General features: G+C 48.2%; 1 protein-coding gene across 1 annotated transcript in view; it reads left to right on the top strand.

Moving 5' to 3' along the window:
- The first annotated feature begins 7,620 nt into the window (after window positions 1-7,620).
- The window catches only part of PRICKLE2 (prickle planar cell polarity protein 2), an 88,055-nt gene continuing 80,210 nt past the window's right edge, over window positions 7,621-15,465 (top strand). The window contains exons 1-2 of the mRNA XM_015875404.2: window positions 7,621-7,715; window positions 7,908-7,993. Coding sequence (XP_015730890.1) covers window positions 7,674-7,715; window positions 7,908-7,993 — 128 coding nt within the window. The 5' untranslated portion in view covers window positions 7,621-7,673. The remainder of the gene's footprint in view (window positions 7,716-7,907; window positions 7,994-15,465) is intronic.

The raw sequence follows: 15,465 nt of genomic DNA, 5'->3' as shown, positions 1-15,465 counted from the left end.
TTCAGGAGAACACAGTGCTCTGTGACTGCTCTGGGTGCTCCCCAACTGCTGTCCAGGAAAGGAATGATGCTTCCAGAGGGGTGCATGTCCTCTGCACTGCTATGGGGTGAGATGGGCAACAAGGAACCCAGCTATTCATTGGATGTATGTTCCTGAAGGGTGAGCTGGTGTAACCTGACCTCCTAGCAATGCTGTTTAGTAAAATGAGCCAAACTAAATCAACTGAGTAAAAGCCACCACAGCCAACTCCAGCAGCATCCCTCAGAACAGCCCCACACCTATTTAAGCACACTTCTCTTCTAATTGTACCAACCCTCTCCAAACAGTGAATCCCAAACAGCCTGGAGGTTCCATCCCTATGAAGATGAAAACCTGGGTTTTGCCCTCATTGACAAGCAATGGAGCATCTGTGCAGATCCACCAATGGGCTCAAAGGCCAAATTTAGCATATTAGGAAGGCAAAGTATTTCTCTGTTCTTGTATGCATTCTGCTTTGGAAATTGAGCCACATGCAAGTGTGCATTCCAACTGCATTCTTTTTGCAATTATGTAGCAGTAGGGATATATTTATATCAGCACATTTCCTAAAATATAATCTATTTTATTGTAAATTGGCAATTATACATTTTAAAGGAGACTTATTTTTCTTTACAGCTTTTTGTTAACCATTTGCAGATTACTTATTTTTAGCAAATTTGGACTCTGTTGCAGCTCCCTTTGCTTGTTAATTTCAGTGATGCCAGCAAAGAAACATGGTTACAGATTATTGCAGACAAGCGCTTCCTTCTGAGCTGAAGGTTTGTATTCCTGTGTTGTGGCAGGCAATGTGAGTCCAAATGAGCACTGCTAATTAGTCGACTTCCTATAAGCAATTTTATGTCAACACAGCTCCAAATAAACTTCAGTGCTTAAAAATGAGACTCAAAAGCAGAGGTGGATCAGGAATTAGATGACCACATTAGTGGCTTACTGGAAATCTTCACTGATTATTGAGGGAAAACTATGCAGTCTCTAAAATGTTGCTTTGGAGAGGATTGTGAAGTCAGGTTGAGGATCTGTGACCCGATCGTGATCAGCTTCAGCATGGAATTGCCACTCCACCAGCTCCCAACACCTGGAGGTGGAAGAAAAGCCTTCCCCTGGCTGTTTAGTTTGCAGCTGGAATGGCCTTAATGGCCCCTGCTGGCACTACAGCCATTAACCTGTGACCAAAAATGTCCTTCTTCACTGTCATTTTTCTTTAATAAATGATTAAAAAGAATCCAAATGTGGCCTGCTGTGGAGCCACATCGCCATGAATGGCTTCTGAATAATATTTCAATTTCCAGCCCAATATAATGATGGGGTTATTTTAACACTTCTGACTGTTGGCTCCAGTAATTCTGTGAAAATTACAGTGTGCTTCTCCAGCCTTGTTGCACAACCTACAAGTACTAATTGTTTCAGAGGCACAGTTGATCTCTTCAGCCTTCTCTCCTGCCCTAACAGTGAGCATTTTTTCTTCTCTAGAGAAACACATTTTGTTGAAGGCTGCTGGAAATGCCTGTCTCAGGGAGCTCAGTTTGAATCAAGGTGTTTAATAGAAAGCTGTCTTATGCATGGCCATGAAAATCATATTGAGAAATGGGGGGAGGTGGAAAAGACCGAGGATGGTGAACATTTCCCACTGAGGCCCTCACAGACTGGATCTCCTGACCGAGTCCTGTTCCCAACGGCTGACTGAGGGCTGGCTTAGGGAAGGCATTAACCACCCAGCCGAGTTAGTAAGTCCTCCCATCACTTGAACTCTTCACACTGAGAGAAACGCCTTTTCGAGAATGACATCTGAGTTCATCCAGAAGTCTCTATGCTTTGAGCTGCTGCTCATTCATTGGGAGGGGATGGGTGCCTTCCCAGTACAAATTCCTGGCTCCAGCTCTGTAGCTTTGTACAGGAGGAAGGAGCAGAATGCCCAAAGCGGTGCCTGTCGGTCTCTCAGCATTTTCCAAGTATTTTTGCCTGTTCTGGAGCAATCCAGGCAGCGGGGATTGTAGCCTTCCAGAAGCAGATTTAGTTGACAAGTTTCTGACCTCTCTTAGCAATAGTGAGATGAAGAATGCTGGGAAGTTATTTTTGGCCTTCTCAGAAGAGTCTGACTTTCCACTTCAAAGCTGGCTTAATTTTTAAGCTATGTTCTATTACCAAACATAAGGCACCGTTTTTGAAAACTCAAAATGAGAACAGAATACTGCTTTAACCTAACCCACATGCTTTTTGTATTTTATTTCCTAGGGGAAGATTGGTTTGTTTGTTCCAATAAAAGAAATAAAAAACATCAGAACTGAAATTTCTGTGAAATGATTTCTGCCCCTCTCTGGTTATAAAAAGAATTTCTGAAGTGTTGGGACCTGTTGGCTGTCAGTACACAGAGACCTGATGCAGGCACCAGGAGAAGGCAGAAACACATTTGTCCTTCCTGAAGCTGAGACAGGGGTTGGTCCTTCATGGCACAGGATGATTCATGGCCATGCCCATCAATACACTGTCACCAGCAAAACCTCAGCCCTGCTTTGGGGTAAAGCTGTGCTGCCAGCTGTGGAATCCAGCTGTAGAGTGTTTGCTGGTACTTGGCATCTCCGTCTTTCAAAGCACGAGTAGAAGAGCCAGGAGTCCAGAGAATCCTCTCCTTTGTATAGGAGGCAGAGGGTGCCAGGGGAGGCAGGGCTTTGCATACATTCTCCCTTTAAATCATTATTTGGCTCCATTCACATGCTTATAATTTCTTCATCCTACTCTAATCTGTGACTACATTTCAAACAGGCAATTAAATTAATCAAGTCTTTGCTGCATTGTCCTTTTCTAATCCATCCTCTCTGGCTTGCTGACCTTTCCCTTTGAAGCTGTTCTCTGCTTACTGCTGCTTTCCCCCACCCTACGCAGAAAAGAACATTTGGTGTGAGATGATTTAATTACTCCCGTAGCAGGGAAGGAGAACAGCTTCCTGCAAACAGCCCAGCAAAAGCCAACATGGCCAACAAACAGTGGCAGGGGCTTGTTTGCTCCCATGCCTCTGGATTTTGAAACACAGAATGATAGAATGGATTGGTTTGGAAGAGACATCAAAGATTATCTGGTTCCAGCCCCCAGCTTTGGCCAGCCCTTGGAGCAGGGCCAGATGGATGATGCTGGGAGTGGGCATATCTCTGAATCCTGGCATTCTGGGGACCAATGCTCCCAGGTCTGTGACACATCAGATCTAAGGGACCTTCAGCCATTACATTCTATTTTAGAGGTGTTGCTAAATCCTGCTGACTGGATTGCATAAAGTGCCTTGGAGTGTCTTAAAATCCTCCCAGTGCTTTTGTCAACATCTACAGCATCATACAGCTCTGTGCATGGCTCACCTGGAATGACCTGGGAGCTGCCTTCGTCAGATGCCTGAGATAATCTGATAATTTCCACCGCTACATCATCTTCACTCTGCGTTATGCAAGTGGTATGTGAAGCTTTCTAGATATGACTTGCATTTGGATTTTTCCTATTTCATCATGCCTGGGCCTTTCAAGAGCCTAAATGCACAGAAATATGTCACCCGGGAGCATGCAAGCTGTAGGCAGTGACTATCATAGAATCCTCCCAGAACCACAGAATGGCTTGGGGTGGAGGGGATTTCAAAAAGCATCTGGTTCCAACCCCCCTGCCTCACTCAGTGCTGCCAACCACTAAACCAGGCAGCAGCTCAGGCTGCCCAGGGCCCCATCCAACCTGGCCTTGAGCATCTCCAGGGATGGGGCACCCACAGCTCTGAGCAGCTGTGCCACTACCTCACTGCCCTCTGAAATATTTCCCCCCAGCAATTTACCTGAGTCTTCCCTTTTAGTTAAAAACCATTCCCCTTGTCTTGTGTTACCCCACGTGTGTTTTGTACTTTTCTCATCTTCAGGAACGCTCCTGAAATGTTGAAGTAGCCTGGAAAGAGTGAGGCTTTAAGGTGCAAAGCAAATCATCCTGCTGGGTAGCAAGCAAGCTTAAGGGAGTGAGAAATATCAAAGAGTTGCTCGTTGCTATAGAAAGAGGAGGTTGTGTACCAACTGGCAGTGCCATTCTGCATGGCTCTGTGCAGCCTCCAGTTGAGCATGGAGCAGTGCAATGTAGCATATCTCCATCTTCAGTGAGAAGCAAGAAGCACGGCTGATTTAGACAGCAAAGAAACTCGGTTCTGGGGCAACAAAGATATAAAGCAGCAATTTGAGGGAGTGAGGATGTGCTGTGCCCAGAGGATGCACACAGCGCACACTTCGCCACGCTGGCACCAGAGGGCATTGGAGCCTGAGCTTAGCTCCGTCCTGCAGAACTTCCCGGTCCCACAGCCCCGATGTTAGAGGGGAGGGTACGCTGCTTCTTTTTCTCCCCTTTATTCTCCCTTGTTTTATTATTACTATTTGGGATCGTTGTGTTCCCTCTTGGCTCCATGCTTCCCAGCAGGTGCTCGCCTCCGCACAGCAGGGCTGGGCTGCAGGTTTTATTGGTGCAGAGCCCAACTCCTCAGCGCTATTTACAGGGAAACTGAAGACTGCCTTCAAAATTAACAATATCTGACTATAAATCTTACTGCGTTCCCTAGCAACTAACACAATAAAACCCTAAGGTTAAAAGGAGAAGGGTTATTTGGAGATACCTCGGGGAGCGCGTCATGGCCATTTGCATTCCTGGTTGGGAAGACAAAAAAGAAAATAGATCCATGTGATATTTACAAATTACTGTATTGATGGAGGAGAAAGGTGGGATCACTCAGTGTGATTTTAATCAAAACACCTCAGAATCGACAAACCCAACAAAAAAAAAACCTCCCTGCAGTAGTCAGACGGCTGTGATTAAAGAGCGCTCTGTAAACGTGCGGCCATCTGCAGGAATGGCGGAAGGGTTTTGTTGAGTTGCTAAACCCACTTTGTTACTGGTTTTGACATCTCAAGTGTGTGTAGCACAGATTATAAATGTTCAGAGTAAATCTGACCGGAACGAGCCTGATGGAATATGCCCTAGAAAAGCCTACGCAGTGCAAAAAACATTTCAAACTGAAGTAACATAGCATGATTCATCCCAGCCTGGGTTCCTGTTATGCACAGCACAGATTGAAATTCCATATCCCCACCTCAAACTGAGGTTTATGTGCAATCTTTTCTGTCTGCAGTCATTGCAAATCTCAGAGCTGGAAGGAGAGGAAATGCTGACTTGTTCCCCTCCTGAAAGACCCTCATGGGGGCACCTTTATCCAGGGAGGAGGTTTGGGAGGAGAAATAAACGCCTGGTCCTTCGCATGCCCATTCAGCAGACGTGGCACTGAGAGACATTTTTAAGCCCTCCTGTTGCTGTCGGAAGGCTTTAGATAATAACAGTTGGGCACCTATCACTTTTAGGGCAACAGGATCCACGTTGGGCTGTACATCACAGGCTGCTGCCAGGAGATGCATGAGAGGATGATGGGACCAAACCCGCCTGGATATGGCACTGGGGAGAAACCAGCAGGAAAAATGAGGCTGTTCAGAAGTGAAAAAGGTCCTTCTTGCTGCGTACAAAGGAGAAGACTGAGATTCAGGCTGCCTTAGTCACAAGAAGGGCTGCGAGTGTCATCCTGAGGCAGGTTTGGTTGAAACACGTATGGGAGGAGAAGATGATGTATAGAACAATGTAAGTGACAGCAGCAACAATAATTTGTCAGACAAACTGTCTGGCATAGATTATCCATGTGTCTCAGTTTCTGAGTCTATGTGACAGCAGCATCTGACAGCCCCCACCTCCAAGCTGAGCCGGTCTTCTCCTGAGAGGAAGATCTACGTGTTCAGAAAAAGAAATATATATATATATACATATATATGACAAAACAAAGTAAAAAGTTTAGGATGTACTTCATGTGCCAGCACAGGTAGGCCCAGAGCTGTGTGCCTGTCCCCTGCCCTCCCAGCCATGCCAGCATTTGTGCATCATCCCCCTGAATACATCGAGCACAAGGGAGTGGGAGTGATTTCCTGAGAAGTCTTCACTCTCAGCAGCTTTTCTGGGGGAGGAGAGAGGAGCACTCAGGGCAGTGAGATAATGTTTCCCCTCCCTTTCCCAAACACATTCTAGAGACGATGTTCTGGCCTGATTTTCTTCTTATGCAGCATTTGAGCATCCCAGAAATGTGGATTGAGTCCTCCTGACAGCCCTGGGCCTGAGGAGGACAATGACTCCTACTTTGTCCTTGATGTCTCAGGTCAGAGAGAACAAGTGCTGGTAGTTAGATTTCCCAGAAGGACCCGATCCCATGGGGGCTGTGTAACCTTGATGTGTTTGTGGCTCTGGGTGCTGAATACTCCTCTTGCCTACCAACCTGAAGCCAGTGGACACAGGTGTAGAGCAATGGGCAGGTTTGGTGGCCCCATGGACACCTTGGGTTGGAGGACAGGAGACCAGCTTCCCTTCATTGAAGTTTCAGACCCGCCTCTCCATCAGCAGACTGTGATTCAGCACAGCCACACCTCCAAGGACTGTACCCTCCAACTTTGACTTACTTTTGCTGTTTTAAACTTAGAGCCAATGTCCTCACTGGCCCTGTTATTGAGGGCACACAGCATCTCTTGCAACAGCAAAGCAATTAAAAGGATTTGCAGGTCACCTTTAAAGCATTTCCCACAGCACGTCGAGTCTTGTTATAAGTTCTCTATCCATTAATGCTTTTATTTCAGCAGTTTTAATTGAAGTTTTAAATATTCTGAACCTTATGCAAGACACCCAAAGTGCTGCCGAATTGCAGGTCCTCTCTTGCACAGTGTTCATTCCCTGAGATCCTATTGACCTTCAGTGGAGATGACAGTCACTCTGTACCTCTGATATTACCATGTCCTATATGGTCGTGTTAACGTGTCCTATATGGTATATCATGTAGTGGAGTCACCATCCATGGAGCTGTTAAAGAGCTGTGGAGATGTGGCACTGAGGGTTGTGGTCAGTGGGCATGGTGGGAGTGGGCTGGGATTCTGTGATTCTATACAGGTAGGGATGTTCTAATGTGACACGATCTGTATGTGTTTGAGGACTTTGCCTCTGTCCCTGAGAGTTCATAACACATCCTTGCAATAACAGCACATGAACAAGAAATGGAGAGGGAAACCAAAAAGGAAAATGATGAGAACATTTGGCAGAAAGGAGCAATGAGAAGAAGCTGGGGGGGGGGGGGGGGGGGGAAGGCTGTAGGGGCAAAAATAGCAACTGCAGAACAGAATGGGGAGGGAATGTTAATGTTTTCCCACTGACACGGATAAACCTTGTGCAACAGGATTATCTTTCATGATCAATCAGCCTGGAACTTTTTGCAGGAGAGGTTCAAAAGCCGGCCACACTGCTGGTCACAGCTGTAACCTCAGCCTTTTCCCCTTCGGAGTAGCTCGATCCCATCTATTCGGGGTCTCTCCGTTTTTCACTTTCGTGCTGCGGAGCGCTGCAGCGGCACGGTGATGTGGGGGGAGGTGGGCTGTTCACTCTGAAGCGGAACGACGGCACCGGGCGGCGCGGGGCGGCGGGCGGCCGGGCGCTCCCGGGGCGGTGCCTGGCGGCTCGGGGGCGGAGAGGAAGGGGCGGGGGCCCGGCTGAGGGGCGGGGGCGGCTCGGGGCGGCCACTGCCGCGCACTCGGGCTCGGACTCGGATCGGCGGGGCCATGTTCGGCCGCGGTTCCCGTAAGCGGCTTTCGGGCCGTTCGGTGAGTGCTGGGGGCGAGGGTGGGTCTGTCTCCCTTCAGCCCTTCCCGGCTCCCACCTGTGGCTCCGTCCCGCTGCACGCGTGTGTCCCCGCTGTCCCCGAATGCCTCTTTTCTGGGTGTCCCTCACCTCCCCGTGTCCCTGTGCCCCCTATTTCCCCCCCTATCCCTGGATGACCTCTGCTTTTCTTGCAGCTGACGGCGTCGGGGGAACCGGAGCGGGGCCAGCCCTGCAACACCTGCGGGGATCAATGCCCCGGCTTTGCCTTGCACAAATGGAGGTAAGGCCCGGCGACACGCGTGTCCCCACTACTCGGATGCAGCGAGGCTGGGTCCCACGGGTTGGGCTTCCTCCGATGCTCCCCCCACGCGGAGTTTTGGAGCTCCACGGAGCATTTTCAGGAGTGTAAATGTGGCTTTTCGGGGAGTGTTTGTGCTGTTCTCGATGCCCCTGATTCAACAGGTGGGTCTCTGTCTCCCGTGGGAGCTTTCTGCCCCGTGGAGCAGGACCTGGGTGTGTTGGTACCTGCTGCGGGGTGCAGCCCTGGTTTGTTCCATACCACATGCTGCTGTCCCATGGAGTCAACCCTGGCAGCGAACAGCAACAGTGGGATGGCAAGGGGTCATTGTGTGGGACCCATGGTTGGTAGTCGTAGGTGGCTTTGTGGAGCTCCTGCCTCCCTTCTGACCCTGCATCAGGGTTTTGCCCCCTCTGTGATGCTGAGCAGTAACACAGCTATTGAGATGGATGAGCCCTCTCTTCCAGCAGTGTGTGGGAAAGACCGAGTCTTCACACCTATTTCTCCTGTGTGTCCATAAAGACAATGACACAGTGCCTATGGAGCACGGAGAACCCTGGCCTCATGCTGGGTCAGCCCCATTTTTCCTCCCCATGTTGTGCTATTTGGAAGTGAGTTCTGTTCACAAGTGATTTGGGATTTAGTGATATTAAACCTCCTGAACTGGGGGCTCTAGAAACTTGTACTGACTTAGAGCCCTCAGTGACCTTTTAGCCTTATTTTATAGGCTATCCTCTTTTCCCCAGTATCTGCCGTGCTTCTAGCATGTCCTACTTCTCAAAGCTGCATCTCAGCAGATTAAAGCATGGGTCCAAAGCAAAGAGAGGGACACTGAATTGATTTATGAGTGCTGAGCTGTGTCTAAAACTCCAGCCTTGCAGATGAGCAGTGCAGTGGGGCTCGTGGGTTGCACTCTGCCCTGGGGATGTGGCGTTGGTGCAGCTGCAGGTGGTGGATGAGTGGAGGTGATGGATGAGCCCTGCTCCTCCTGCCTACACAGGTGCCAATCTGAGTGTCCTGTGCCCCACCTCAGACCTTCAGAAGGTGAAGATGTCTCCCGGCTGCAGGAGCTGTGCCCTCCTGCTAATTGGGATCTGCCATGTGTGTTAGATCTATGAGGTCACCCCTGAGTGTCTTTTTCCTAGGACTCATAAAATGCTTTCAAGAGCCGCCCCAGGTTTTCTCATGGCTGAGGTCTGGGGTAGCAGGTGTTGTCACAGAGGTGCCTTTTAATGCATTGAAGTGTCACGGAGAACTTTCAAGTGTGAGATAAAAAGAAAAGGGATGGTCAGCAGTGGGATTTTTACTCTACTCTGAATACTGTGCCATGATTTTTCTGTGCGTTGTGTTACCAATAGGTTTGAAAAAATGGAGCGAGTAGTCGATACAGTCTTACCAAAGGCCACTGAGCTTCTCGGGTGGTGTCAGATGTGTAGTGGTGACATGGTTGTGACCTCTGCAGCAGCAATACCTGCTGTGCTGTTCTACAGAACCCTTTAGTAGCAGACTTCGCCCTGCCAGGAGCACCCACACGCAGCTGCCCCCTGTGGGTCACACCATGGATTTGGGTTGAAATAGACAGATCCTTCTCGTGAACGAAGGGGTTACCTACCTAGGGCAGCAGTGCATAGGATTGGGTGTACGCCCCAAGTGTCCCCTGCTCTGCATCCCGCAGTGGGGCAGGTGTGCTCCAGCTGCATGCCTTGCAGGGGATGGTAAGGCTGAGCCCTCCTGCATACGCATTCACATTTAATTGCCTTGATGTAAGAGTAATTATGCAATTAAAAACAGAAAGGCAGCTTGTTTGCCAAAGCACAATAGAGAGGAAGGATGTACATGTTTTAATAGTGAATGGTTTATTAGTGCCCAGGATGTGTAATAGCAGTTAGTTCTGTCGGTCCCCATGCACGCTCAGGAGCAGTGCCCTGCATGCATGGGGCCATGCAGCTCCTGCTGGGGATGCTCAAGGGCCACTTTAACTCCACAAATGGGATTGGAAAACAACAATGGTCTGTAAGGAGATCTAGAGATTAAGGATACAAACCCAGATCAATTAACCACTGGAGATTCGTAAAGCTTTTTAAGATCCTTTAACAGCAGAAATTTGCTGATAAATGGGGATTGGGCTTTTTTCTTCAAAGACAGGAATTGGTGATTTGCTTTGGGGAGAAATAAAAGGATTTATGAGCTTGTAGGCACTGAAACCAGAGTACATCCCTGTTGCTGTCCTATATATATGTGATTGTGCAGGACTGAATTGCCTCGTTACTTGTGATTCTAGGTGTGATCTGTCCATCAAGCAGGCAAATGGCTTTGTGAGGCACTAAAGGTTTCTGCACCCACATACTCTCTTGAAAGCCACTTTGCTCAGATGGAGAGGTGGCTTTGAGCGTTGGCTACATTGATCATTCCTAGGAGCACACGCATCCTTCTGAGCCAGGGAAACCACTTGAAAGTAAATTGCATTCTGCAGAACTGCTGTATTTTCAGAATAAAGGCAATCTCTGTGATGTGGGGGAAAAAAAGATGAAAGGGGATTCCCAAGTAATGCAAAACTATCCCTGGCTTTAGAGTACATTTCTGAATATCCTTAATCTTACCCTTAAACTCTGATCTTGCGTTCAGGCTGGTGGATGAATTCCCTTGATAACATGTTGCAGGCAGGGAACTGCAGATCCTGTACCATTAGACCAGGACACATTGCCTGCTTTCACCCAGTGCTACCAGATCCCATCTCTGATTGTAAGACACAAGTTCCATCCTCAGTGCTAGATTATTTAACCCCAAAGAGGACAAAGCAAGCCACGTCTGAACAGACTAAAGGTTCTATTCTATCATCCCTGGGTGTGAAGTCTGTGAGGATGCAGCTTTAGGGGTACAACCACAATAACCTGCAATTGCTCGTGTCCTGAACAGCAGAGCAATTCCTTCCTCTAATTCTGTCACATTATTTTATGGCAGGCTGTCAGTAAGGTATGTAAGGACCTGTGTGGGCCATGGTCTTGAGGATGGAAACTGGGCACACACAACAAAATCCCCGTTAATGGAGGCTGATATTTGAAAGCTGGCTTTGTGTGTGGGAGAAGTGAAATCAAATTCAATAAAAATCTCCAGCTCCTTGGGAGCCGGGTTGTCGTTTTCTAATCAGATCTGCATTACATTAAGCCGGGTACCATTCAGCTTGTTAACAGGCTTTGGTTTAAATAAAGCTGTCACTGGGGTTGGGTGAAGGGATGGCCATTAGAAGGGTCTTTTGCATAATGTCCCGCAGAGAAGAGCCTGCAGAGAGGTGGGCTGGGAGGAGGGAGAAGGGAGGGAACTGCTGGCTGCTGCCTGATGCAATTAGTGCGGGTGTGCGAACCCTAAAGGTGACAAACAGCTCCGACACCACCCAGACTGCTGAAGGCTGAACCCAGCAGAGCTGTGCTGGGATGCGTGGGGGACACAAACCACCTGTGCTGCAAAGCTCAGAGACAGCAGAGTGCTGCAGCTCTCGGAGTGAAGGCAGTCAGGTGCTGTGGCAGATAATTTTAACAGTTGTCTTAGAACATCGGGAGAAGTCTTTGTTGCCATAGTTATTCTTCTCGCTTGCAGAAGTGGTAAATAACAGCAGTAAACATGACATAAGGCTGCCTCGCTGGTTTGCATCTTTTCTTGGCGTCTCTTGTGCGTGTGTAATTGTTGTCCCTTGCAAACACATGGGGTGAGGAGATCTGCTCGGCTTGTCCCTGTCACACTGCAGTGTGGGGTGACGTGTCCCAGGTCGTGCCTGGCCCTTGGCGGCTGTTTCTGGGCCAACTGACTCAGAACTCAGCAGTGTTCTGGGTTATTATTCAGGCGTTTCTTTGCTACCGGAACCCATTGCTTCATTGTCATCTACTACAGAAGTCTGCTGACATCTGGCCTTGCCAGGTCTGGGAACAGGAGGATGTTGGGAAAAGAGTAGATGTGGCACTGAGGGCTGTGTGTTGGTGGGCATGGTGGGATGGACTGGATGATCTTAATGGTCTCTTTCAACCTTAATGACTCTGTGAAGCCCAGGTAATGCCTGCTCAGGGTGCTGAGTGATGGTGCATCACAGAAGCCCATAGACAGGGAAAGAGGAGACGTGTAGTATGTTAAACCCACCAAGTAAGTGGTAGAACAGAACTGAGGAGATGTGTTGGGTTGATGGATGGTGGTGGCTAGGTCGTGTTGCATCGCGTGCCTCTGTTTTGTTGACAGTAGCTTAGGAGTTGCTAGTGGCAGTGTTTTTTATGTTCTTTGCATGTTTATACAGTTCCTGTCCCCAGACATGATCCACCCTTGCATGGAGAGCAGCACATACGGCTTTGGGGTGACAGGAGGCTGTGTGCTTGCAGCCCAAATATGCATCTTCCTTCCCCACTGGTGACTTTTACCTCATCCAGAGAAGTAATAACACTTGTAATGCAGCACGTGAACGAACAGCACCAAATCCTGAAGCATTTGTTTCTACTTCCAAAAAAAAAAAAGTACAGATTATTGCTTCCATATGTTTCCAGCATTTTTAGTAGGTTATGTATCTCTCACACACACGCTCCCAGCTTTTCCCTTTCATGAATAACATGCTTTGTGCCTCTCTCCCCTTTAGGATTCAGATATTCTTCACTTCCTTGTATGTTTATTTGAAAGGCTTTGGGGATATGAGAACAGCAATGCCTTATCTTGAGCAGGCTTATGCTCTCATTGCTTCCCCGGTGAGCAGTGTTGAGTCCTGTGGTGTTTTGTTCAGATTTCCATTTTGCAGTGGGGAACCCACAGGAATGGGAAAGCTGTGCCAGTGGGGAGTGCTGCTCCAGGAGGTGAGTCCCCATGGGGCTGTGGGTGACTATCCCACAAGGATATTGAGGGATGCAGAGTAATCAGAGTGAGTTTTGCTGGCTGATTTCTGAGCTCATTGTTGGGTTGGTAAGGTGAGCTTGTTCTTGGGGGTTTTTGTTGTAAGCAGGTCAAGCAGGGAGAAGCCAAACTGTTCCTTGCCCCATGACTCATTGCCAAAGCTGGTGTCCTTCAGCTGCTGTTGAGCCAGCTTTTGGGATGGGTGGCAGCCCATCACCTATGCTGCACCTCCCTTGGTATAAATGACCTCAGCTGTCCTATTCACCTGCACCTGTGAGATGAAGCACTTGTGCAAGCATTTGAAAATTCAAGGCTGAATTTTCCTCTGAGAGACTCAGAGCAAAGGTGGGGAGTTCCCTGAAGGTGTTTGAGCCACATTGAGGTCCCCAAATGCAGGCTAGGGCTTTGCCTTGGGTGGGCAGCGGGCACATCCTGCCTATGGGTCTCGCTATACTTTGCCAGAGGGTGGCGTGACATCAGGATATGGCTCTGGGCACATCAGAAAGTAAAGATCCCCGTGGGTTTTCCAGCTTCACCCTGGAATAATCCTTTCCATAAATGCCCAGAGAACAGCTGAGTCTGGGGGCTCCCAATCAGATTTTTTTGGCTGTCCCTTGTACGCTGTCATACCCCACTGTTAACACAGCCCCTAAGCCAACAGGGACAGATAAGGTGTCCTGTTTGTATTGGCTGTGAGACACCGTATCCATTTTAACACAGCACCACAACATTACAAGGCAGTGTTGTCACTGGCAAAAAGCCTAAAATAAATTCTTTAATTTTTTTTTTTCTATGTGATGTACAGGGGAGCAGGTTAGGTACGTGCCTGTATCTGGGCAAGCCCAGGGAGCCTGTCTGAAGTCCTTTACAAGCCATTGGGGATTGGATTGCAGGAGCTCAAAGGAGCTGGGACGCTTCTTGATTAAATTTCATCTGAACACAGGAGCCCCAGTCTGCAGCTGGTGTAACTGGAGTTGCTGCAGGCAGAGCTGCCCAGGAAAGCCCAAAAAGCAAAATTTCTCATAGGAAAGTGCTGTGTGGATATGATTTAAAGCAGCCTCGTGTAATTCTAGTTTTATGAATGGGGTTAAAAAAGGCTAATAGTGTGATGTGGGGTTTAGTCTGCTTTTGGGGGGTTATTTTGTTCTTGTGATTATGAGTAGACCTGATGAGTGAGGGGGTAGAGCAGAAAAACACTGAGCTCTGATTTTACTTTATATTTTGCTCTTAGACTAAATAACTACTTTGTAAGTGTGAGGTTTTACTTTGTGGGATTTTTTATTGTTATTGGTTGTTTTTTGTTTGTTTGCACTAATTCTTTGGACAAATGCCTTCAGCTGCATCTCAGCACGCAACGAGTGAGGTGCTCACATGCTCCTTGCCTAGTGTGAGCATGAATGTGTGTGTCCTAACCTCCCAATGGCAGCAGGACAGCAGCCACCCTTTCTCAGTGCCTGGGTCCAACCCTCAGCCACATCACTGAGCTGATTGTCATCACCAAACACATCTCCATCCCAGATGAAATCACCCAAGACACAGAGCTCACAAAGTGCATGGCCAGGATAGATGGGCTTGCATGAGGGGTTTCCTTCAAGCAGAAAGCTGTCAGTGCTGAAGGCTACAGCTACAAATTCAGGTGCCACATTGCATATGATTTAGTAGGTGATGCAGTGATTTAACAGCTTGCTGTGGCTGGGTGGGCAAGGTGCTGTGCCCCCTGCAGCCCCCAGCCCGAGCAATGGGGCATATCAAAAACTTGGGAGGAGCAGAGGGATGAATGGCCTCCTCTGCTGCCCTGAGCTGCTCAGCCCTTTGGAGAGTTTCACTTGGGTTTTGTTCCCTGCTTGCTGTTAAAAAGTCAATCGGCAGCCCTTTATTCTGTTCAGGCTCCCCGCCCTCCAGCCCCAGTAATCCATCCTTATTATACCACTGAGTCAGTCTTCAAATAATCAATTGCGTTTTCATTGTCTGCCTTGTAAGTATATCATCCAGCTTAAGGACTGCAGATAGCATCAGCCTGGCTCTTTGGCAGATGGTTTTGTAGTTCATGATGATGCTCGTTTGGATGTTTACTTTTTCTCTGATGAATAAACTCCCAAGAAAGCTGGGCTGGGGACTCTTCCCCATCCTTCTGCTCTGTGGTTGCTATCTAATGTTGGAGGAATTTGTAATGTTAGCAGAATTGTCCAATATGAAGGAAGCTGATTATGGGGTGAGCATGGCCGATGTTGGCATGAGCCTTTATCTTAGGGAAACCCCAATGGCTGGAGCTGTCCTCAGATTTGACAAAATAGATCCATAAGGAATTCAGGGTGCATTCTGCCATTGGAGAGGCCATTTCTTTCCCCTTGTGTGGCTCTCTCCAGGACCCTGATGCTGGAGCTTAGCACTCGGAGTGCTAAGGATCACAATTACTATTCTCACCTCCTATGGAGGCACTTTGTGCTCTGCCGTCGCAGCAAATATTTCATCCCCTATCCATTGCCCTTGTACAGATGCTGCCGCTGCGGCGATAAAAGACATAATGGCTGCTTTCACTGATAAGGAGAGTATAGAAATGTAATTACTGAAATCCTTACGTGGGTGGAGGAGTC

Source organism: Coturnix japonica, chromosome 12, assembly GCF_001577835.2.
Source record: "Coturnix japonica isolate 7356 chromosome 12, Coturnix japonica 2.1, whole genome shotgun sequence".
Taxonomy (NCBI): Eukaryota; Metazoa; Chordata; class Aves; order Galliformes; family Phasianidae; genus Coturnix; species Coturnix japonica.
Note: the sequence above shows the minus strand (reverse complement) of the source record. Positions and strands in the feature narration are given on the sequence as shown.